A 25,820-nucleotide genomic window follows, 5' to 3' on the forward strand; every position below is an offset into this window, starting at 1 on the left:
TACCTAAGGTCGTTGGTCCTGTACAGTGGAGATCTCTTAGTGCACTGCTTAGGAAAAGTGATGATATTATAGTTAATGGGACAAAAAGATCTAGAGTTAGACCTGGGAGAACTTGGTTGGAAACAATTAAAAAGGATAGGGTAATGGTTAACTTAACAGATGAGAGGAGATGACCCAGAATAGAATGAAACGGAAGAACAGGGTTCATGTAGCCAACTCGAAACATTTTAGATAAAGGATTTGTTGTTATTGTAGTTGCTGCTGCTTTTAACACCTCTAGTTGTGAGAATTTGAGGCATCGTAATGCCTAATCATTATTTGTCGGCTCTTAAACTTAAAAAAAAAACCATACCACTTGTTTACTGAAGACTAGATTTGTGATCATGTTAGCTGCTCTGTTGATTTCCTACTACATTTGTTCTAGTTGGAGCATCTATTTTCCTTAACATGCATTAGTCATATGATCCTGGAGTTCTCGTGGTTCTAGAAAGTGTGTTCAACTTCAACCTTCGAGTTCCTCTTAATCGTTTTTTGGACTCCTTTGGAGGAATGGTCTTGGTAATACAGGTAATCAGGTTGAATTCAAACATAGCTCACTGCTTCTTAGATATTGGAACTGATGCATTTTTTAAAAACTGTTTCTTACTGAACTCCAGGGGATGAGAGATCCATTATCAGACTCTAAGTTGAGATTGTCCAAGCTCAGGGAGAACTGCAGCTGGGTTAGGATAGAAGAATTGGATGCAGGTAAACTTCTTTCCTAATTTGATGGTTTTCAGAATGATTCTTTTGTTGTTGCTGAAATGCATCAGTTGAGGCCAAATTAGCGCAAAACTACATCTATATATTAGGGTAGAGCCCTTGTGATGAAATGTTTTCTTTCTTTGGATAAGTTTCTCTTGATATGCATATAAAGATATGTATGTATATGTGGACATGTATATATGCGAGTACCAGTACGCATAATGGTGCAGCACATTGTAGTGCTGGGCATTTGACAGTCTTTGGCCTTGATAAAATTCCATAGTTTTCTCATGAACCGTTTGAATTTGATGCTAGCAGGTTAACAACTTGGGTAAAAGGTCTAAACTGCCCTTGAGAATAAAAGGAGAGATCAATACATAAAATGGGTAAAGTACAAAATTACACAAGGAGAAAATTGTCAAAATCATGTCACCTATAACAACCTACCCTACTGCTGTCAGAATGATAGTTTAGTAAAAAAAAATCATGATAATTTTCTCTAATAAAAAATTATGATAATTTTGGGTAAACCCATCAAAATTCATGGTTATTTTGTGAAATACCCAATAGAAAATTTATGCATTTCATGAACGCAAATGCACATGTTAGAAATCTGTCTCACTCTCTCTCTCTTACATATTTGTAATAACCAATGCTAAATTATTATTCTCTTGATCAACATAACTTGTTACTATCAACGAATGATACATGCTTGTTTTGGTGCTCGCTTTCAGGTCACTGCCCTCACGATGAGGTGCCAGAGAAAGTGAATGACATATTGATTGAATGGGTGAAGACTGCAGAAGCGGAGAGCACGAAGACATATGAAGTTAATAGCAGCCTTCAAGCTGTCAATATAACCTAATGTTATACCCTGTTATATTTTAAATGTAAGGTATATGTCATTGTGTATATGTTTTATTTTTGAATGTGTTTAGTATTGTTGAACCTCAGAGCTTATGAACGATTCATCAAATGTAACCAATATTTCTCATTGGTTTGACAATATTACGCATGTCACACAGCAAGGCTGGAAATGGGTTCAGGGTGGCCCTCAGCTGTATGGAATTATTTTTGGCATAGGAACGTAATGCACTGTTTTCTGTTATGTTGGATTTGGAGCACAGTGAAAAAAGAACAGGTTAAATAAATATTTAAGAGAAAGTTTCGGATTCTTTATCTACTTTCTGTCTTTAGTCGACCTGTTCATTAGCGTTATAGTTTCTGAGATTATTATTTTGTGGAGGATAAATTGTAGGTAATCTGCCTGTTTCCCTTAAATGGAGAGGGTTGGTAAGTATTAATAAGGGAGTTGAAGGAGGATGATAAATGTTATTTAAGATGTAGGTGAAGAGAAATATCTGGAACTTATGTCTGAAATATTTCTTTTTCTTTCTCGTAAGAATAGATCATATATTAGAGCTCGTTTGGATGACTCTTAAGTATTAGAAGTAAGAATTAGACCAAATAAGATACTTCAAAAATTGTAAAGTAAAAAGTAGCAAAAGTGATACTTTTTTATTTGTTTCACATATTTTGAGAAGTAGTGAAATAGTACCTCTTCCTTTTTATTAACTATTGTTTTGTTTGGATAGCAATTGGAAATATCATATGCAGAGATATAGAAGATCTTTTGAGATTTTATTTACAGTGAGGACTATCCACGTAAAACTAAAAATAGTAATTTATTCCTCAAGTAATACAGATTTCAGCTAGCTACGTTTGAATTAATACTTATGTCTGAGGTATGGAAAATAATTTTAATAAATAGGATGTCACATTTACCATTTCAAGAAGTACAATAAGAAGTAAAATAAGTGACTTTTTTAAAGAAACAAATAATATTATTGTCAGAGGTAAATTATATATACATCATATATTTTATAAATCAAATACTTAACAATGTTATATTTTTTATTTTTCTATGCTAATGAGGCGACATCTAAAATATTTTTTGTGCATAAACTCAATATTTTAGCCCGTTGCCTTTCTAAATTACCCTCTTCCTAAAGGAGTTCTTATGTATGTATCCAAAATCTTGTCTTAATTTATTATTAAAGTCATTCTCTTGAGATTCAAAAATACTCATTTGAATAAATCTTAAACTCACTTTACATTTTCACCAGCTCATCATATGTGAGTTTTTATATTTTGTTATAATCTTTTATACTTTCATTCCAAAGTCATATTATTTATTTTTTAACCCACTCATTTCCAGAGCTACTTTTACACAAAATACTCAATACTATTTTTGAATCTATTTTGTATTTTAGCAGTTTAGTATACATTGTGAGTCATAATATTTTTATTTTAAATGGTCAGCTACGATGTATTTTTTAACTAAATATTTAATCCATAATTTTTTTGCTGCCTCTAAGCCCAAAGTTTCCCTCTATTTTTTGAGAATATTTAATCCATATTCGTAGTTATTTCTTTTACATGGTTAGATGTGCTTGTAACCAAATATCTTAATTATTATATTTTAGCTTTTGCTATGTTAATGTAACAACACAGTGAATTGTAGATGTGAGTATTTTTTTTAAATTTTGCGTCAGTTGTTTTTAAACTCACTCACTCTTTAAAAATAATTTTATCTCTAAACCCGAAAGATTTACCTTTGTTTACTTTTAGACATACACACTTTCTAGATCACCTTGGATCTAACATACTTGAAAGAATTAATTTTAAACTACTATTTGTTAATAGTTTTGAATCATCATAAGATGATATATTTTGCTTTAACTTGTTATTTTACTCAAAATATTAGGTATAAAATATACTTTTAGTTTAAATATTAAACTATACTTTTTGGTTGTTGTCACACAAATGCGGCAGCAATGCACCAATCAATTTTGCTCGTTAACTTAGAAAGTACCGTGACCTATGAACGGATTGGACATTTACCCAAACCCGAAACCCCCCAGGCCAAAAAGCAAGATTCGAAAGGACGCGATTCGCCGAATGGCATAAGCAGAACTAGGGAATGTAATTTTTGCCCATGCCTATTTACTCACATGATTCGTCTATCACTTAGCCCGTCCAAAACCTACGCATTTGGTTAAATGAGTCTAATAAGACTACGTATGAGAACTTGAATTTGGGCCTTAAATTTAAAATTCTTGGTATTTCAAATCTAAGTCTTTTAGTTTGGATTTAAATTAGACTGACATTTCAAATCAAATTATTTTAACTAGGAGAATTTGAAAGCCCAAATCCTGATATTCCAAATCACAGCCTGCCTCTTGGTATTTACCAAATCCCGATCCCCGCTCCTCTCTCTCATTTCTCACTCCCGATCCCCGATCTCCGATCCCCGATCGCGACTCCTCTCTCTCATTTCTCAGTCTCGATCTCGACTCTCAAGTTCTCTCTCAACGCAGCAGGTAACATCTATCTCAAGTTATGATCTAGGGTTTCAGTCTCCCCCTTTCTCCTCTCTCTCTCTCTCCCCGTTCCATCGAAACCCTAGATCTGATCTAGGGTTTAGGTCGTGATCTTCGTGGCTTAAACGCCGCAGACACCAATTTTTTGTTGAACTCTGACTTGGCTTTTCTCTTTGTAGCTTGTTTCCTCCTCTCTTTTCAGTTTCTGATTGGGATTCAAGGTATGGCTTCAATTTTTGCTGTTTTTTAAATTTTTTAAACTTTTTTGGGTGTTTCTTTGGGATCTGAGGATGTGTGTATCCCTCATTTTCTTCAGTTTTCTTGGTCTTGATCATTTCTATTTTCTCGTATTTTTTTTTCAGAATTTTATTGTGTCAATATATCACATAGTTCTTATTTGTCTCCATAGTGGCTGAGTCCATGCTTCTTAATTTTGAAAGCTTTAGATTGATTGCATTTGTAATGTGCATTGATTGCATTTGTAATGTGCATATAGCTTAGCTCTCTTTGTAGTACTCTCAATAAGCGTATCTATTTGAAATCCTAATTTTACAACGGAGCTACTTAATACCCCATTGAATATTTTCATTGAAAGGAAACTGAAGCATACAAGTTATACAGCTAGCTACCCAGCCTTATCCGCATTGAATATTATCTTAAAAGAAATTTTGAAACATGGGGATCCTCAACGGTTGAATTTGGTCCTGCTTATTGATTGCTGACAGTTCGATTATTCTGATGATTATATATGGTTTACGTTGCGTAGATAATGGCCGTCACCATGTAGAGGACAAGCAGATGATGTTATCAGATAAAAAATATTACTCACCAGTTCATGGACAATATCTTATCACCATAGCCCAAATCCATGTAGCTAAAATAATATTTGTATCTAATCGCTTATTAATGACCAATACAATGAATTATGCTTCTGAGATACACTTGAAAATACTGTCTGCATGTCAAATAAAAAATGCAGATTATTGGAAGATTTCTTTATCATACCAGATTGATGGCTATATAATTTATTCTGTTCCTGCTTCATTATATCTTTTGATTATACAATTTTCTTTATGAGCTTACTATGTTTAGCTACCTTTTTTTAATTTCATCTGACATGTTCTATGTGTTACTGGAGCAGTCTGTCCGTTGTTGTTGTTGTTGTTTTTTCCTCTCACAAAATTAATCCGAGAAACATTTGCTACTTCAGTTTATCCAGTTCCGGGGAGCATGGGAATTTTGATTTTAGTGTCAATTTAGTTCAGTAGTTTACTTAGATCAAAGATGGAAAACCTTTTAGCATTTTTCTCTGAAATAAGCAGAGGGAATGATTCTACTTTCATGGAGCTTCTTAGGTTGACTGCATTACTTGAGTTCCTTTCCTTTCAATTGACAAATGTATTAGTATAGTTGAAAATCTGATTCATATGTTTGAATGATTCCAATAATCTGGCTTTGCATCAACCTTCATCACTTGAAAATACACTTGAAAGTGAGCCACGAGAGCGCATGAGTTTCCAAATGGCTTAGGCCTTAAGTATTTAACTCTTATAAATCATTGGTTCGTAAGTTTTTTTTTTCGGAATTCTATTTAAAAGAGAAGAACACTACGATATCAACTTCAGTGATAACAAACTGTAAATTATTTGTATACTCTAACTGCAGTGGATATCTGTTTGGATGTTCATGTGTACTTCATTTTCTCCCTACTCTCTTTTGAACATAAACGTGTAGGTTGTAACTCAAAATGCCATGTTCAGGTAACTTGTGCATTTGTAAATTTGTGTTTTTTTAAGTCCTAAAAACTATTTCAGTTACATATCTACGTAGAAATGCATCTGAATGCTTCCTGGTTAGTTTTTAAAGTTTTGGTTAACTTTGGAAATGTATATATAAGGTGGAAATGTATATATAAAGTAGAAATGTTATGCTATCTGTATCTTGTTCATGATTCGATAAGCATCATTATATGAAAACCAGTCAAAAACTGTATATCATGCTGTTTGTGTTTGTTAGATAAAGATGTCAGAACAAAGAAGAATAGCATAGAGGAGCAGGCAAGACTTGAAAGTTAAATGTAATTTGCTAAATATCTTGCTGTATTTCCTCATTTCTATGTCTTGAGTTGTTTTTTCTTAGGACTTCTAAATTTGCATCATGCTAAATATATATTCAGGATATATGTGTAATCTGCTTGCATGTTCAACTTTTAATGTGATAGGTTAAAAATGATAAATGATGGAAGGGATTCAAGGATCCAACATAAACGTACAAGAGAAGAATTTGAGAGGAGAGAGGATGAGGAAATTATTATGGTAGCGGTCAGTTTTATAGTTGCTGTCATTGGTGCTTGGTACTATACAAAGCATATGTTGAAGGAGAGTTTAAGAACACACGAAGAAGAGGATGAAAGGACATACCTTAGAAAATCTTGGATTCGAACTCTTATTTGCAATGCAAATAACTGTGTTGAACAACTAACGATGAATCCTCAAGCGTTTAAGAGGTTATGTGATGTTCTATGTACTAGAGGGGGATTAGTAGCATCAAGAAATGTCACGATTGAAGAAATTATCGCTATGTTTTTGCATATTTTAGCTCATAATGTAAAAAATAGAACAAGCAAAACAGATTTTTATCGTTCAAATGAAACAATTAGTCGGCAGTTCCACAAAGTACTTCAAGCAGTCATGAAGATAGGAAGCCTCTATATTAGACAAAAATATACAAATCCTAATGAAAGAGACATGTAGAAGTGGAAATTGTTTGAGGTAACTATGGCTTCTTTTATTAAGGTTTTCATGTTTAATATTACATTCAGCTACCAAAATATAAAAACAATAATAATTTCGTCAAAAATAGACATCGAAGGACTTCATCGTGGTATTAATCAAATCCCAAAATGCCCAACTACTATTGAAAACCCTAAAAGAAACTACGTATTCAGGTCACAGTATCAAATTCTAGATTCCATCATATCATATCTCAAAAATACCCACGAAAAAAAATTTGTGAAGCAGAAGAAATAAAACACCGTTAAAACCCTAGAAAAATCCAAAATTTAGGTCAAGATCAAACTAAACGAACCCAATAATTTTCAAATTAGAAAGAAGTATTTAAGAGAGATAGGGATTTACTGTTGATTAGAAAACGAGAATCGAAGTTCGTCGGCGAGCGATCGAGCAAGAATCGAGAGTTGAGCGAATAGGGGAAATTTGGGGGCTCGGCCGGGGTTTTGAATGGCTACGATATTCTAAAATGACGATTGTGTCATTTCCTTTCATTGACATGTAGGGCCCTGATTGAACATGGGTTCCCCATCAAAGGTATATTCCACCTATTTGATAAATAATATTTGAAATAATAATATTCAAAGAAAATCTATAAGGTTGCGTTTGGAAACTTTAATTTGGATTTGGGAAGTTGATTTAAAATCAAGGGATTTTAAATTTAGGATTTGAAATCCATGATTTAAGAAATCTTTTGTTTGGATATCTTTATTAAATGAAAGTATTTAAAAGCCCCGACCGAGCCCCCAAATTTCTTTAAATATTATTATTTCAAATATCATTTATCAAATAGGTGGAATATACCTTTGATGGGGAACCTAGGTTCAATCAAGGCCCTACATGTCAATGAAAGGAAAGGACACAATCGTCATTCCAGAATATCGTAGCCATTCAAAGCCCCGGCCGAGCCCCCAAATTTCCCCTATTCGCTCAACCCTCGATTCTTGCTCGATCGCTCGCCGACGAACTTCGATTATCGTTTTCTAATCAACAGTAAATCCCTATCTCTCTTAAGTACTTCTTTCTAATTTGAAAATTATTGGGTTCGTTTAGTTTGATCTTGACCTAAAATTTGGATTTTTCTAGGGTTTCAACGGTGTTTTATTTCTTCAGCTTCACAAAATTTTTTTCGTGGGTATTTTTGAGATTTGATATGATGGATCTAGAATTTGATACCGTGGCCTGAATACGTAGTTTCTTTTAGGGTTTTCAATAGTAGTTGGGCATTTTGGGATTTGATTGATACCACGATGAAGTCCTTCGATGTCTATTTTCGGCGAAATTATTATTGTTTTTATATTTTGGTAACTGAATGTAATATTGGCATTAAAAAGTAGAATATTCATGAAATGGGGTATGTTAAGAAATTGAAGCTAGCCACATTTGAGATCCCCTTGAGTGTATTTTATGGGTTTTGTTAGTTGTTGCTTTGAGATAAGAAGCTGTCTAGGTGTGGTAAAATTTTGATCTGAGGACTACAGAACTAGATTTACAATGGTTAAGACTGCTGCAGGATGCAACGTGCTATTGTTATTCTTGTAAAGGAGGATGAATGCTTGTTGGGTTTAATGAGATCAAGCAGAACTTTGACATATGAAGCAATTTTTGGTTTGCAGAAGTTGCAATTGAGCAAGAGCTGCAATTTGTAAATTGCATTTGAAATCAATTCGTTTTCAAGTCATTTTTTTGGCGAAAAGGAACCTCTCTTTAACTGTAATTGCAAAAAAGTTGTACTTGCATCAAAACATGCATCTATGATCGCGGTTGCAACTGTTTTTGAAAATCACATATATAGGTGCAGTTGCAAATTTTGTGTACTCAACAGCAGTGAATTGTTGTGAAGGGAGGAAATAAAAAAGGCAGTTAAATTTGGAAAAGATTGTGTTGGAAAAAGAGAAAAGTCAATAGCATCAAGTTATTATGAGAGTACTTGGTTCATAGAGGGAACCAATTTGAGAAAACTTGTTTAACCTTGAATCCTTCATTGTGCTTACAATGCACGACCAAAAGATCGTTATACTTGCATATCAATTTGATGTAAATATCTTAATTTATGGTCCATTGTTGCTCATAGTTATCTTGGAATTTTGTCACCAATTCATGGAAAGTGAATGTCTCGTTCACAGTTATTTGTAAAAATTTGTTCGATTCTTTGTTGAATTTTTTTTCTGGAACTTGGATTTGTGTTCAGTAGCAGACTCACTTTGAAAACAAGGTTTAGATGATTATGATGATGCTGATGAGAAGAAACTAAGAAATATTTGACATTGATGGTCATGCATTAATCTATTAACTAGGATCTATAATTTATAACAATGCCAAGATTGACAATAGTATCCCTTGTGACGTTGCGACACGATGATGAGGTGAAAATTGGTTTTGGTGGCGGTGCACATGGATCAGATATGGATTAGATACGGTATGTTTTGGACATGATTCACTAAAAATGATGAAATAGCTTGAGCTTAGTCTCAATGACTCCTTATCTGCTGCGTTTTGGAACATATTTTATCGTGAATTTAATATTCATCCTGTGTCAAATTCGATACCAATTTATGTATATGCATTGTGCTTGAAATTCCTTTAGGTCTATAAGGTTTTATTATGAAAATTTAAATATGATAATGGGTCATAAGAATTCAAATGTAGTACGTAAAAGTTTATTTTTGAAGAAGTATGTGCTTATAATTGAAATTCTAGTCTGTGCATTTAGCGTGCATCTTCTCTCTATTCTGCGAGATGAGCCATTCTTTCTTACTGGGTAATTACATGCTATCCCTTTTAGTCTTAATTTGCAGTGCATGTTATCGTGGTGTGAACTTGACCTCATGTATTTTTACCCCATGAGACTTGTTGATAGCGAACAATTGCTGCAAGTAACATGTACATGTTATTTTCAGTTTATCTTGGGAGATGGTAGTGACGTAGATTGTTTGTGTGCATGTGGATGACGAAAATATTTGGGGGTGTTTGTACAGGCATTTGTGGATGTGGTTGTGTGATGGGAGCTAAGAGAAAATTGACAAACGTTTAAAAAGAAGAGAGAACCTCTGAACGAGTTATGGGTGAGACATGTCCTGTATTGTGTGTTACTTTTATTGGTGGGAATCTGAAAAACATGCACCCAGTTTTAGGAAATAGTGTTCTATAAGCTTGGTGTTTGGTTTTTTTTCTTTTGATTACCCAACTCGGAATCGAACCTATGACCGTGAGAGCTATATTGGAACCTCCCAACCATCCGGGTCACCGCGCTTGTATCATTTAACTGGTAAATCTGCAACTTGCGTAAGGTTTTTTTTTATGACATTTCGGCTAAGTAGCAAGTCATAAGTCAGGATATTTATCATATGTCCTCTTCGTTTGCTCTTGGTTATTATTTGTTATGAATCTTGATTGGTGCGGGCCTATTTCATTTAAGTGCCTTGTTTGTGTGTCTATTATTTTATCCTTGGGTTAAAAAAGCCCCTGAAATCTAAGGCCTCTTGTCTTTAGTCCTCAAGCAAGCCAAATCCCCTTGGTTATGATGGTGATCCTTGTTGGACTTTGATTTGAATCCAAATGTCCAAACATAACAGTGGTTGTATTGCTCTTCTTTTTAATTTAGTATTACTACCCTCGATTTTCTTTATTATCCTGGCATCGTTTAGCAATCGATTCATCTTTTCTCACTCGATTCCCATATTGCTGCAGGCTTAATATGTCAGCAAAAGTATCAACAGTGACGATCGCCGCAGCTGTTGCAGGATCTTTCGTGATTGCATATGCTTGTGATACAATAATAAGTTTCAGGCATGGCCTCGCACTGCTGGACCTCCAGTCGTCATGAATCCCATCAGCCGCCAGAACTTCATCGTCAAGACATCTGATTCTTGAGAGGTTGGAATCTCTAGTCTACATAACATTTTAAGCCGTCATTTCTCTTTTATAGGTACATTGTATAAATAGCTAAATTATTTATAAAAAAATTCCTTTTTTTTTTATTCAGGTACAATGAAGTTGTTCTCTGGACAGAGATGTTTAATAATTTCTCATTTGCGTTCAGCAAAAGATTAGTTTTTCCTTCTTTCGAATGACTTTGTAATAATTTGCAGAGATGTGGACTGTTTCAAAAACATACACATTTGATTAGTGTTCAGTGCTCATTTGACTTGCTTGCTCTATTTGAGCTAAAATGCCACCTTTTTTTTTAATAGCAAATTGAAATGCTTATGTAGAATTTGTCCTGTTACGGAAAATATGTCCGTATACTAGATTGGAACTCTGTTTTGTATTTGAAAACAAGTTTTCAGTTCAACAAGCTCCTTAAACATGCAGGATGGATGCCAAATTAACTTCTCATTGGAGTCCATTAATTTTTTTAGGGTTGTTTCGATAGTAGTTCCCAAATCTTCAGTATTTTGATATACTAGTTTCAAGCCCGTGCGATGCACGGATTTATATAATACTGACATGACAATCTTTAAAAAAAATAGACAAATGACAAATAAACTATAATTTTATTTAAGAATAAGGAAATGAAATCATACCTCAAAGTAAATAGAAAAATAGGGTGAAAACCCAAGATGCACCGGCGTGAATGGGCAGAAGAAATTTTCTAAGTCTTCATATATGCAGAGTACTTTTATTTCCCAACTTCTTTTTTGGTAAGTATTCAGTGGTTTGCTTTGCTGAATGTATTAAGTTAAGATCTCTACTTCCATGGAGTTGCTTCCAAGATCAAGCTCATTTGAGGTATGTATGGTTTTAAGAATCCCTCTACGATAAAACCAAAACGAAGCCAAACCAAGAGTTTAACCTTCATATCATGCCAATTATTTTATCAACATATTTACATTTACAATGATTACTAAGAGAGTTACTTCTCATAAACTTTAAAGTATATTAACTCACTAAAAATGATAATATTTTGACTAAACGTGAAGTATATTAACTCACTAAAAATGATAAGTTTCTACAATTAAAAATAGAACAAAAGCAAATAATAATTTGATAAGAACATCAACAACATCATTAATGGCAATAATCAAAAAGAATCCTTAAAAAAAGTTCAAGCATCCAATATGGTGAGCTCACAAGGCCCAACAATTTACATATAGCCTAACAAATAGCGCATTGTTTGCACATATGATCAGCAAAAATTTAAGTTTAGTAATAAGAAAATAGGTCAATAATAAAAAAAAGTTTAACAAAACATAGTGCAAAGCACAATACATCCTTTTATAATTGCCTTTATGCTCAAATAAAATTATTATATCCTTGTTCTTTCTTCATCTCCTCATGCTCAGTAGTCGACATAGCCAGCCACATATTCCTGAAAGAAAGTACCATAATCAGTACATTTCGCTCCTCATCGATTATATAATATAAAAGTATGTAACACAAAGTAATCTAAAAAGTGCATATCAATATTAATTACCTAAAAAAACTAAATAATTACATAATAATAACCCAACTGACAACCATTACTACTTATAATCAAAACAGATGCTCAAGCACTTTAATCTTTAAGGATCCACAACAAACAACTGGTATATCAAAGATAAAGGAAAAAAAGAAGAAAACAACCAAATCATAATTATTGAGGTTGATACAATGAGGTTCATTTAATAAATTGATGTAATGAGGTTCATTCAAGCAATGATTTAAAGGAACATGGTACAAAATAGAGGTCTTGGTGATGCTCCATAAAGTTGATGGCGATGCAAGCTCAAAAATTAGATAGCTGGAAATTTTATGCATAAATATCAAAAGTTTATAATAGTTTTATGATTACAAAAAGAATGTATTGAATGATCAAATTAACAATAAATATTTAATGAAGTTATGTGAAACACATCAAAAACAAAAGTCTAGCGGCCATGAACAAACTTTAAATAATAATGAATAGTGCTTTACATTACAACTATTGATGCAGCCCTAGTTTAGATGAAGTGAAATTGATCAACCAATTCTAAGTCTACTTTCCTTCAACATTCTTACAAAAGTTAAATTTCACAAAATGTTATATGTTGTCAGAGCAGTATTCCTTGTACAATATTCATGAATTAGTCCTCAGTCTGCAACAGAAAAATGTATGACAAAGACAAACCGCTACACATGCGAAGTTTCTTTTATATAAGCAATGCATTGCCAGCTGCTTTGGATTGTTCTATTAATAATTAATCACCAAGTATCCCTCTAAAGGCAACAGCTTTCATCGTGGTAATTAGTCAATCTTTCCATTACCTTCAATCTAATTTTACTTACCAGCATGTTGAAAATTTATTGAACAGTCAGCCTAGACTCCAATTTAAGGATTAACTCTGATTCATGAAAAATTTTACCCAAAAAAAAGAAGGCACGAATGAGAGGTAGAATAACTGCAATGGAGTAATATATAGAACAGCTCCTTGGTAGTCGTCTATTATAAATCAAAATGCAACTGATATCCATACATAAAAGGTAGTTAGCCACTGCTTATATGCATAGGATCTACTCATAGTATACATCTGGACAGCATGCTTGAAAACACAATGAGTACTGAAAAGTGAATAACAGGAACAAAGTGAACCAGCCAATAGGACATTTAATCTTCTTTTAAGTATTCAAGATAAGTAAATCCTAGCATGTAGTCATAGAAGAAATTCCAATTTTAACATCACCCTGCAATTTTGAATACTTAAAAAAGATTTGATTAGCAGAGCATTGACAGGGACTGATAAAAAAGATTTGATGAGGAAGCTGCCAAAAATTTTATATGATGAGCAAAAGGCTTTGGAGGTAAGCTCTTCACAATGGCAGGGATTATATTTATGTTTGATACTACTGGTGCACAGTCAAATTGATCAGCTAGGAGCAACATAACAAATAAAAAAATTGTAAATACATCACCCAATTAACGATAATAATGACCATAAGGCAATTCTTGTTTACTTATTCTCTAATAATTGCATTTTAAAAAAGAATTGCATTGCATTTTAAAAAAGAAGTGAAAATACATCACCCAATTAACAATAATAATGACCATAAGGCAATTCTATGTATTATGCACTATAGTGAATGGGTTAATTACGAAGTCATAGATTAACAGAGACTCATCAATTATAATATTTTAAGAATGATCACCGTCAAAGAGCACATTTCCAAACAATTTAAAAAACTTTAAAATATAGGATGACGATATCATATAATTAGCATATGTAGAGCAAGAAAGCTCTTGTAAAATCAACCCATCATGCAAAAGCAGATTGATGTAGATTCATACAAACATTGTCGGTAATTGCTCACGCTTACTATAACCAAATTGTCACAATCAAATTTTCATCCTTAATACATGATTGTCACAACCAAATTGTCACAACCAAATTGTCAAACATTGAGTACCAAAAGGCTCAGCTTTATCAAATTTCACAATATATGATTAAAATTTCGATGAAAGTAAATTTAACAAAATCGGTAACAATTTTTTAGGGGTTCAGTAAACTGACCTGTCGACCGCCAGTGACGTTGGACGGAGCTTTGGGAACTGAGGGGGCGGAGCTAAGAACGAAGCGACAGATTATTTTGGAAATTGAAATGACGGAGAGAAGAACGATGCTTTTATTGGAGCAAACACGACGCCAGGTGGCAGCTTCAATGGGATGGGTATTCTTTGCCAAGTGGCGTTTTCAGAGGTAACTGTTTTTAGATATAGTATATAGATGGCTGTTGATGGCTGTGCCTTTCTCAAACTTCACGAATACGATGGTTGGTTTGCTCCCATGCCCATGTTGCGCGGCACAATGGTAGCTCAAAAGCTGTTTCAGGCCAACCCCTCCGATATAATCCTCGCTACCACTCCTGAATCAGGTACATATCGACGACGATGATTGCACGGAGGATAAGTTCAGGGACACAGGGTTGCGCTTCTGAAGGTGCGTGGGAGGGAGGTTCAGTTGAACCTCTCAATTCACAACCACCCTCTCATCATTTTTCGGGAATATACACCCTGGCTTAATTAATCATGAATAATAAGTGGCAACTTTTGTGACGGTTACTCGCTTTGAGTTCTGTGGCTATGTGCATTATTACACACGTACATGATTCATCGAGTCGTTATTTGAGCTTGTTCTTTTTTAAATGAGATATTTTCGTGCCTTTAACTCCTCCAGCGCTGCTATCTATCCTGATTTTGTTCCGGACAATTTCAATCTCAACAGCTAAGAATCAGTAACACCCTTTTAAAAAAAAATGTAAATTATAAGCACATATGGGAAGATTCGAAGACAACAAAAAGGGCAGCATTATATTCATGGGTCGTTAGGCTTTTGGGCTTGCCACCTACAATATCAAACAAAAAGAAAAGTGTTCTCGTTACCATCGTACAGGAAAATCATGGCAACTTAAATCATGAATCCCATCGGCTGCTAGTACTTCTTGTTGGAGAAATTTACAGTTGGGCAATCCTGTTCTTGAGTTTGCCACTGACTTCAACTCAAGAGCTGAGTTTTTATGGTCTCATGGGTTGATATCAGACTCAACATACCACATTTTCACTTCAGCATGCAACTACTCTCGATACATTGGAGAGTATTACCGAGACTCTCTTAGTCCTACATGTGAAGAAGTGGTGAACCAAGTGACTAAAGAAACAAGCAGCTTCGTCGGTAAGTATGATGTCACCTTAGATGTTTGTATCTCATCGATGCTCTCACAATCCTTGGCTCTAAGTCCTCAAGTAAGTTTAAGTCAGAGATTTGTGATTGAAAGAGATAAGTTGAAGATGCTTGCTTTTAATGATAGTCTTGTTTTTGCTTGTTTGTTTGTTTGTTTGTTTGTTTTTTGTAGCATGTTTCAGAGAGAATAGATGTTTGTGTGGAAGATGAGACGATTGACTATCTCAACCGCAAAGATGTGCAAAAAGCTCTACATGCTAAACTTAGAGGAGTGTCACAGTGGACAGTTTGTAGTAGGTAATTGTGGCAAATTTTCCATTTGTATGTAATCTGAAATATAGTATAGAATACTCCCATGAATTGAATCCCATATTGGAGCAGTTGATTCTTATACTTTTAGATCCTAGTAATTACCCATATTTTAAGGTTTCTGTTTTTACCAGTGAAGAGACATTGTGATCATTGCCACATTGACAGTAGATCACAACCATTTACTAATATGTGCATGGTTATAATTCATTTCAAAACTAACAACCACCACATCTCTTACGATTTGCATTTTTGTAGAAAGTTTGTGACAAGAGACTATATGGAAGACTAATCTCATTATAACATTTTACTTTTATGGTCTTTTTCATTAACTGTGGGATTTATTAAATCTAAGCATGTAGGATGTTCAAATATAATATTCATGCACCGCGAAATAAAAAAAACACCATAGCATGTTCTTTAATGAACAGGTTTGTTGATTACCCAGATTCGTTATTATCCTTGTTAATGCCAATTCCTGATATCCTTCTGCCCCATTCTTTAAATTCATGGCATGGAAAACTTCTGTATCTGCGGTAAAACTATCTCAAATTTCATGTAATTATTCTTTTTCAAGTTGGCATGTGTAGTTCATAAAGATGTGTTTTTCTTGCCTGAATGTCATGATCTAATTTTACTTTTAGTTTTCCATTTTGCCGAAATCTTTAACATGTCAAAATTTGTAAGCATTTCAATATGGTCAGTGATCAACTGAGAGAATAATGGATCACTAATCAGTAAATCATGTAATATTGATATCCCATACTTCAACATTCACTTCCTGAAATGAATAGATATTCTGGCTACCTTTCACAAATTACAATTAGTGAATTCTTTTTAAATTTAGAAATTTCACCAAAAATTTTCAGCGTAATGATTAGTACATTCTTCAAAAGTTGTTTCTCTTTTTAATTCCATTTAGACTTGTATAACTGGCTATTTCACTATTATGAATGCGGAAGTTTAAGTAACTTCAATTAAATAAAGTCGTAATTTTACAGTAGAGATTTTCTCTTTTTCTTTCCCCCCCCCAAAAAAAAATTATAAACCATACCTTACCAACAATAAGATTAGAGCCCACATGATTAAGCATCCATGACATTAATGTGGTTTATGAAATGCAAAAAGAAGTTAATAAGTTTTACACAAAAAGAAAAGATAATAAATATGTGTAAATATAAAAGGCCAAGGATATTTATACTACGTACATGTATATGTAAAGTAAAGAGGGATTGATTGCCTCTCCATAGCCTTGTCTGCAGTATCGTTGACATGATATACATCCAAACTAGCTATGATCTGCATATGTTGAGTTGTAGTAGTTTAGGTTTGTCCCATGCCATGACACAGACAATGGAGAGTTGTACGAGCCTCTTTATTATAAATAAGAAATAGAGAGTGTAAGGTGACGGCTTATTTTGGTGAACGAGCTATCAACGGATAGATTAGTGGTGGAGTCATGCTGCTAGTGACATATGGGTAAGTTAACCTCACCACCCTCATCTCTTAATTACAATATATCTGCCCAATATGACAATTCCGGAAGTCTATATGGTATTAATTTTCAAACAAAAAAAAAGTATTATTGTTAAAGGAAAAAAAATATTCATTCAACGGATAAACTCCTCATTAAAATTCCTAAATGATTACTAAACGGGCGGTCAATGCTCACCCGTTTGCCGCCCGCCCCCAAAACTAAAACCCGAAGGCTCAGCCCTTTTTCTTCTCCGATTTCATCGCTCTCGATTCCGGCGAAATCCCTAACAAGAAGAAGAAGAAGCGGTCGCGGATCACTCCTACCTCCGCCCGTCCCTTTAGAAGAGGAAATCCTCCCGCGTTTCTTCCCAAGCTCCTCACGCTCATCCCTACTCTCCTCCGCCGAAACCCTAGCTCCAGTCCTCCGCCGAAGCCCCAGCCCCTGAAGATCATCTGTCGGCTAGCACGAGGAGGCCGAAGCCCTGAGCAGCAGAAGTTCTTTCCAACTCGGAAGGTGTTTTCTTCATCTTTCTCTCTTCAACCTAATCTGAACCCGTTGAAACCCTAGAAATCTAACCCTAACGCCTTTGTTTTCCTGAGCACCAGATTTGTGTGGTAATTCTAATTGATTTCATCTAAGATTTTTTTTATTTTACTTGAAGCGTTGTAGTCGTTTGTTGAAATCGTCAGATTGTAGATGCTTTGGAGGTTTTTTTTAAAAAAATTTACAATGCGTAGGTGCAAGTTTTAGCGTGACAATACAGTGTTTTGATCTTTGATCTGGGGTAAATTTCTTGTTATTGTGATTTTAAGCTGAGGAGCGCACTTTTTTAACTTGGACTCTTGATGTTTGAGTGGGGTGTTAACTGAATTATGGAATTTGATTTATGTCCTCTTATAATCGTGCGCAATTTTCTTAAGTTTTTATTTTTAGCACAATTTTTTCTGAAGAGGCCTGAAAATTAGTTATGTACATTATTTTCGATATTTACAAAATAGCATCGGTTGTGTGGGAGGATGAAGAACATGATTTTCCTCATTGAGGGAGTGGAGTTGGAGTTTTGTGAAATAAAATTGTTTCGTGAACAAGCAATTTGGAAACCAACTGAAAAATAAATTATGCGTCAACTACAAATGATGGTTGATTACATTGGAGTATTGAACTCAGAGATGTGTAGCCCTGAAGGATTGATTTTTTAGAGCTGGAATTATGGGTAAGTTTGGTAGAATTTTGATCAAAACAGTGATAGGGATGGGAAAGCTAGGGGAAAAATAATAACTTGATGGAGGCACACTTCTCTTTAAAATTTTCACATCTTTAAAAAATTCTCTTTCTCCAAGTGTATGATCATTTGCATTTAGTATGTAAAGTAGAGACCGCAGAGATATATGTAGATCGACTCATTTAAGTACATAACCAAATAGACCAATAGCAAGTAGCAACTTTTATTAGGTTTTCCAATTTAACAAAATAGATTGACTCCTCATTGAGCGTGATGGATATTGATTATGTAGCTGGCTAAAAGATTTGGGATAAACATTTTATTGTTGTCATTCTTTGTATTAATCCTGATTTAGAAAAACTTATTTGTCCCTCTATAAAGTGTGTAATCAACTAAGTTACAAATTAACTGAACTTATGAACATAAGCTTGAACATTATGCAAGTTCTAAAACTAGTACTTAAAGTTATAAGGAGTTTGAAACATGAAGTCAGTTGCCGGCGAGGGTTTTCCTTAAGAGTTACTTAAATCACTATTCATTTATTATCACTATTTTTTGACTAGTTTGGTATGGTGGTTGTTTTATTTGATTTCCTGAAATCTGATCGCTTCATTTGCCCTATGATTCAGTAGAGGCATTGTGGTGGTTGTTTTATTTGATTTCCTGAAATCTGATCGCTTCATTTGCCCTATGATTCAGTAGAGGCATTGGCATGGCTAATTTAAACCTGTGCAAAAATTCTGATCGCTTCATTTGCCCTATGATTCAGTAGAGGCATTGGCATGGCTAATTTAAACCTGTGCAAAAATTAATCGTCAGGTATCAAAAACTTAATGATGAATATTCTTAAATAAACCGTGAGCATGTCGATTAGTCTTGTGATGGGACTGTAGTTTGATTTTTATGAATTGTCTTGATTGTGATGATACAGCTGTGGAGAAAGCTTGATTTTGTGGTTAACTGCAGCAGTTTGGTTGTATATAAATGTGAAATATGTTAAAATTTCCAGGATTAATACTTCAATTTCATTTGTATTAACAGGTGAGCTAATATACTCTTTTGTTGAAATTAGATTTAAATAGTGCAAGCTGGAAATCTAAGGCCTTTCCGGTTCTGTGATCAAAGCTCATCATCAGTCTGAGCTCTACCCTTATCAAATTACAGTACAAATGAAAGATTGGACAACGTATTTGTTTCGGTTTTTATAGCGCTCAGAGCAGCAATGTGCAAGGGTCTTTGCAAGTTCTTGCGAACTCATTGTGAAGGCGAAACATTAGCTGTGGCTGATTCCAGACTTGGAAATGCTATAAAAGAAAAATTGATAATCCTTGGCGAAACATTAGCTGTGGCTGATTCTAGACTTGCTCACAAATTAACACACTGTACAGTTAGATGGTTGAGTCCTGGTGCATGGCTAGATAGACTGAAATGAGACTAGTCAATTTATTAGTACTGATTATACTACTTGTTTTAACTTTTTTTTAGACATATGACTTGCAAATGTATCACAATCTATTAGTACTACGATAGCATCTTTTGTATTGGGAAGCAAAGTTAATTGAAGCTGTTTATGAACTTAAATCAAGCAACGTTAATACAAAGTTTGTGTCAATGTGATTTGTATCATGTTCTCATGTGATATATTGTTGTATTTATTAATATTTTATCACAAACCTAGCACTGGGTCATGAGTAGCAATTGTTGGTTTTAGTTCTTGAAGTTTGGATTAAACTCTACATTTTTGTTCCTTACTGCATAAATATGTTACACAGAGCCTAATATATTATGTATTACATCATTTGTATATTTGTCAATAGAATTCTTCTGACTCATTTGTTGAATAAGAATTCTATTTCTAGTTTCTAATTCTCGAAGGATTCTATTTGGGGAAAAAAACTCTTAGAAATTTTGCCAAAAAACTCCTAGAAATTTTGCAAAAAAAACCCTCAAAAGGTTGTAACCCCCCCCCCCCCCCCAAAAAAAAAGTTTGCAAAAGGCCCCCTGTTTGCGTCGGGAACAAATTTCCTTGTAGTTTCCATTAAATTGTGCAATAGAAACAAATGAATGAGTTTTACATGTGTATAACTCTTCTTTACAAAGAAATAAAAAATATATTCCCTAGAAACACACGTAGAAACTCCTACGTAGTAGTTTCTACTTGCGTGGGATCTTTGCCTGTGCCGGGGATGCGTTAACCGTGGACCACCAAATCAACGTTCCAAAATCGGATACGAAGAAGGCGAAAAGTTAATGTTTCGATAGTGAAACAAGAACTGAAGTGAATATCTTAGCAAAGTAAGATGAACACTCTTCTCAAGATCAAGTCAAGACTTGAACTCAAGGAAACACCAAAGGATTCTTGAGAATGCTCATGAGTGGATGAAGAACTCTCTCTTACTCTCAAAGTTCACCAAAATGCCAACCTCTCTGTCCGTGGTTCTACCTTGGTCCTCTTCGTGATTCCCTGCACAAGCGTGTAGAGGGGTATTTATAGCCATTGGAAGTCATAACCGTCGAAAAGAATGTAAATACTTTGGTGATCACTGTCTCCTTTAGGCGACACAGTGTCCATTGTCTTGGCTAAAGGAGACAGTGGCAGAGCCTTTGTAACCGCCGTCCCACTACCTTAAATTGCGTTAAATGTCGTAATTTTCGTGGGTAGTGGGGTATAACTGTCAATGTGGGCGTATAACTGTCCATTAATGTTAATGAATGTTCCAAGGTAGTCATGGATTCACGTGGACCCTGTAAAACATCACAAAACCGCCAGAAAACAAGGAAAACTGTCTCGCAGTTGGCGAGACAGCTGTCACTATCTCGCATAGCCGAGACAGTACACGAGATCTCGCATAGCCGAGACAGTACACGAGATAGTGGAGACTGTCTCACCAACTGTGAGACAGCTCCGAGTCATTTTCTGAGTTATTTTGTGTTCTCCTTTGCTTCCTTTTATATTGGCTAGTCCTCTCTGACTTAGATGATGACGTTCTTCGTCATCTCTCCGTATTGAGCTGTGTTTGGGACTTATAGGCAATTTTTGACGCCTACACCCCTAACAGTTTGCAAAGAGCCCTAAAAAAGTTTGCAAAAAATCCCCAAAAAGTTTGCAACAAGCCCCTAAAATTTTTTGAATAGCCCCTAATAGTTTGCAACCCCCCCCCTAAAAATTAACAAAAAACACTCCAAAAATATTATATACATAGCTACTATAGTTAAATAGGCAAATGAGTGACCCATTTATTAAATGGGTGGGCAAAAACCTGCCAAATTTAGAAAATATTAAATTGATCATAAATGGGTAAATGAGCAAAACATGCCCACCCATTTAATACCCAAACCTACCTATTTAACACCCCTAAGTAGAACCCATTAGAAAATCAAACCGACGGCGAAAAAACCCCCCTAGATTTTCTCCCAATTCTACATAAAATCCGGCGACGGCGACTGCGACTGTGGGAGATTTGGTACCCTCTTGCCCCGTCGTCGAAAACCCCAATTCTTCCACAATTTGTCAAAAGACTCCATCGAGGGCGAGCATCGAGGGCGAGCAAGAGATCCAATCTCCTCCATCGTCAGTTACTTGCTCGATTTGAGGTAATTTTTCTCTTCAAGTTTGAAGAAATTATGTATTTTTGATCTTTCGTTGTTGTCATTCGCTAGTTTCATTCAATTATATGTATGATTAAGGAACTTTTTGCCCTGACGAAATTAGGGCCAAAGGTTACATCTTTATCGGTTTCCAGTTGGAACTGTGGGAGAAAAACTTTAATTATATCAGGAACCTTGGAGTTTTAATTGTTGTGCTCTTCTTTTAGTTACCGTATTCTATAGCTAAAAGATTGCAGCTATGCCATATTTTGGAGATTATTGACAATTTTTTTTTTTTTGGCTGAATGTTTTGAGTTGGGATTATTACTATAGACGTTTTAATTTGAATTGTGGGGGGAGAACTTGATGAAGAAGAAATGGAATCTATTTGAAGAAGAGTTACTGGCCGTGGTGTTTTAGATGTAATGCTCTCTGAATTAGTTGGTGTTTATCTGAAGAATTGCATTTAGTTATTTCCTAGTTATGCCTAGCATTATATATGAATTCTTTTTCGAAAAAAATTTGTATCGTAGTACCCATTTCATGTCTTTTGCTATGTTGTATTCGTTCGAGTCTGTAATAATTTCTTGGCAGGTGCTTTTCCTATTCCAGGGTTGGATTTGAAAATGTGGGTTTTGCTAGTTTGACCTATTTTGATGATTCTTCAAGCTTACTCTTGCTAATATGAAGTTTATTGATTAGGGATTGGACTATATATGGATTTGGAGACGGAGAACCGCCTTGCTGCCTTATTGATGGAGGAGGCAAGGCGATTGCGGGCTGAAGCTGAAAAAGAAGGCGTGCATGCTTATCTACGGCAGCCTAATGTAAGGGGTCGCCCAAATTCACGTTTCCTAACTGCCACTGTTCTTGGAGTGGAACAAGGTTGGTATAGTGTTTTAAGAAATTAGTTTGAAGTTTTGAGTTCCTGTTTGTTTCCGTCTCCAATTATGAGCATGACCTAATTTATTGATTTTATCTTGAATATAAGATGATGTTTCGATCAATTAGCCCAACATTTTTTGTATTCGTTGAAATTTGTATTGGATTCTTTGAAAAAGATTGTTATGGGTACATGATGTGCTTTGCATTGAAAATCTTCCATTTGATCAACCTATGTAGCACGAGTGCTTCTACTTTAAATTCATGCACATGTTGAACTTACTAGAGATACGTGTGTATATGCTGACATTTCCTTGGACACTTCTAAAACATGCCGGGCACTTCTTGAACTTGTGTTGAACAATTTTCATTCACTACTTTATTTATATTACATCTAAATATTTGTTTACTTTCATTTTATCTTTTAGGACCATACTTTAGTGGGAACACTATTTATATTACATCTAAATATTTGTTTACTTTCATTTTATCTTTTAGGACCATACTTTAGTGGGAACACTGATTTGTTCAAAACTCTGATAAGTTTAGATATGTATAGCTACTTTATAGAACAGCGAAGAACAAAGTCATATTCTTTTTGTGAAGTCGTGAAGTTGTAAGCTAAATGTTTTAACATATTTGGGATCAACGGTTGACATGCCTATGTATGCATTTATTAGTTTATGCATTCAACTGTCCTCTCGTTGTCGCAAGTATCCTAACGTTTAAGGAATTTTTGTATCCTATCTCTGTGTTCATATCGTACCTCTGGCCCTTGTTCTCATCCATGTGTCTTAGAGCAAACTCCAATGTTTTATGATGCTTGTTTCTTTTTTGTTCATGATGCAACTCAACTGACAAGCAATGCAGTATGTACGATTGTCATGAAGGGAAGGGAGACAATAAAATGGAATGAACTTATATAAACAAAGGTTGTTACTTGTACTAATGATATTTCCTTCATGACAAGCCTACATACTGGATATTTCCTAGCTTCTGATCCTGTTTGTCACTGATCCTTCTTTTCCAATCAGCAAATAGAGCAGTGGAAGTGAACGAAATGTGGCGTGCTCGGGAGAAGGAGATGGAGCTCGATATGAAGCTAAAGAATAGAGCAAGAAACAACGATATACACAATAATGAGAGGAGCCGTGGAAATTCCCGTAAAAGGGTTTCTTCTAGTTCAAGGCATGATGAAGAAGACTGTACAAGCTCTGCCTTACGTTCAGCAAGCAAACTTGGTCATGGTGCTCATGCTTGTTACTCAAGCGAGGATGGTGGTCTGAGGGATGACGAAGTGGAAGAGTTTCTCCTCTCAAGGTAACATTTTGCCGTGCATGAAAATTAGTTTGATAACCTAGGGGGAAAATGCCTTTTCTTGCTCTAAAAGGGGATATCCTGAATAGGGATGATTCCGGATGTAGGAAAAAGAATTCATGTAGAGCATCACATGGAGGCTTTGCTTGTATGTAACATATAACACAACAACACATCCTTTATCCTAAAATTTTGGGGCTGGGTACATTAATGTTATACTTCCCTTCACCTCTGTTAGGGGTTACCTCCTGTACTAAGCTAACCACTATCATATCCTTTTTAAGATCTTACAACCAAGCTCTCTTAGGTCAACCTCTTGTCACTAGATTTCATCAGATATGAAATAAGGTGTAGTTTATTACTTTAGATAAAGAATGATTTATGCTTTTATTTTACTTGTGAAAGTTAAAATATTGAGTTTTTTGAGCTACATCCTTCTACACCTATTCTATTTGCATATCTACCCTCCAAATCTGATTCTTTGCTGTTGATTTAAAGCCACCCTTCCCATTTCTGAGATTGCACTGCAAATAGGATAGCTGTTGGTCATCAAATTTTGTGATAACTGGCATAGTGCATCATTTAAATTGTATCTGATTTTCTTGTTGAAATCCTAATCTGTTGAAGATTGCAGCGAATTGAATGCTATTTAATAAAGCCCATAGCTTCTACATTTCAGGGCTAAAAGGGGTCGAGGTGCTATTGGCTCGAGGATGGATGAACCTGGTCCCTATCCTTCCATAGATAGCGATGCTGGAAAAACGTTGGTTCATCCCGAGACGAGAGAGAAAGAAGAGTGGGAACATCGAATTCTTGGTCCAGAGAAGCCATCATACATAAAACTTCAAGAGTCTTCAGATGATGAAGTTCATTATACAGGTATCTCGAGGAAAAAACGTTGTTCTAAGGAGAAGAGGAAGAAGAGATCGAGGGAGGAAAGATCAGAAAGAAAGAAAAGTAGAGAGAAGAAAAAGAGCCAGCACCGACGCCATAAGAGTAGAAGTAGAAGTGATTCAGATTGATCTGAGTAAATTAAGGGGACGATATTTGCATCAACGAGTGTTTGTAATATATATTTCACAAAGTGAGGGTGTTTCTTGAGAGCTGTAATTAATGTTCTCTTGGAAGTGCTGTATTGAGACTGTGAATAGTACAGTCTGTTTGTTATGCGCTCGTAGAAGTGAACTCTCGAAGTTATCTCCTAAAGTAACAATTTGCCTATTTTTTCCCCCTTAAACTATGTATATGTATATCCAATGCGATAGTAAATTAATGGCATGATGTTGTTATTTTGTATTCTTGTATCTTTTGCAATCTAAATAATAATTTTTTTAATTCATAAAAGTGATGAAATGATAAGTTTTCTTAAGAGAAAGTAGTTAAAAAATGTTAGTTTGGAGAAATGAAATGACCATGTTGCTCCAAAATTATATTATGGAAACCTGCTGCATTTCTTAAATAGTGAAATTGTCAATG

The 25,820-nt window shown here is 34.8% G+C and overlaps 3 protein-coding genes and 1 long non-coding RNA gene across 4 annotated transcripts in view; all 4 read left to right on the plus strand.

Moving 5' to 3' along the window:
- The window catches only part of LOC109844539, a 9,151-nt gene extending 7,316 nt beyond the window's left edge, over positions 1-1,835 (plus strand). The window contains exons 12-14 of the mRNA XM_020413611.1: positions 457-567; positions 657-747; positions 1,479-1,835. Coding sequence (XP_020269200.1) covers positions 457-567; positions 657-747; positions 1,479-1,609 — 333 coding nt within the window. The 3' untranslated portion in view covers positions 1,610-1,835. The remainder of the gene's footprint in view (positions 1-456; positions 568-656; positions 748-1,478) is intronic.
- Positions 10,692-11,144, plus strand: LOC109845107. The gene is made up of 2 exons (XR_002248224.1): positions 10,692-10,792; positions 10,902-11,144. It is a non-coding gene; the product is annotated as an uncharacterized LOC109845107 (long non-coding RNA).
- Positions 11,615-15,865, plus strand: LOC109844755 (serine carboxypeptidase-like 45). Its single transcript, XM_020413867.1, has 3 exons — positions 11,615-11,647; positions 15,330-15,611; positions 15,722-15,865. Exons 1-3 carry the CDS (start codon positions 11,615-11,617, stop codon positions 15,848-15,850), a joined length of 444 nt encoding a protein of 147 aa, XP_020269456.1. The 3' UTR covers positions 15,851-15,865.
- Positions 17,537-25,633, plus strand: LOC109844912 (arginine/serine-rich coiled-coil protein 2-like). The gene is made up of 4 exons (XM_020414077.1): positions 17,537-17,848; positions 22,848-23,030; positions 24,062-24,347; positions 25,024-25,633. Exons 2-4 carry the CDS (start codon positions 22,862-22,864, stop codon positions 25,364-25,366), a joined length of 798 nt encoding a protein of 265 aa, XP_020269666.1. The 5' UTR covers positions 17,537-17,848; positions 22,848-22,861; the 3' UTR covers positions 25,367-25,633.

The sequence above is a fragment of the Asparagus officinalis genome, chromosome 6 (genome assembly GCF_001876935.1).
Source record: "Asparagus officinalis chromosome 6, Aspof.V1, whole genome shotgun sequence".
Lineage (NCBI taxonomy): Eukaryota > Viridiplantae > Streptophyta > Magnoliopsida > Asparagales > Asparagaceae > Asparagus > Asparagus officinalis.

Excerpts from the sequence above, each read along its gene's own strand:
- LOC109844912 (XM_020414077.1), top strand. The coding sequence starts at position 22,862 with ATGGATTTGGAGACGGAGAACCGCCTTGCTGCCTTATTGATGGAGGAG. Across the intron at positions 23,031-24,061 it reads TGTTCTTGGAGTGGAACAAG|CAAATAGAGCAGTGGAAGTG; the intron begins GTTGGTATAGTG and ends TTTTCCAATCAG. Across the intron at positions 24,348-25,023 it reads GAAGAGTTTCTCCTCTCAAG|GGCTAAAAGGGGTCGAGGTG; the intron begins GTAACATTTTGC and ends TCTACATTTCAG.
- LOC109844755 (XM_020413867.1), top strand. The coding sequence starts at position 11,615 with ATGGAGTTGCTTCCAAGATCAAGCTCATTTGAG. Across the intron at positions 11,648-15,329 it reads CAAGATCAAGCTCATTTGAG|TTGGGCAATCCTGTTCTTGA; the intron begins GTATGTATGGTT and ends AGAAATTTACAG. Across the intron at positions 15,612-15,721 it reads CCTTGGCTCTAAGTCCTCAA|CATGTTTCAGAGAGAATAGA; the intron begins GTAAGTTTAAGT and ends TGTTTTTTGTAG.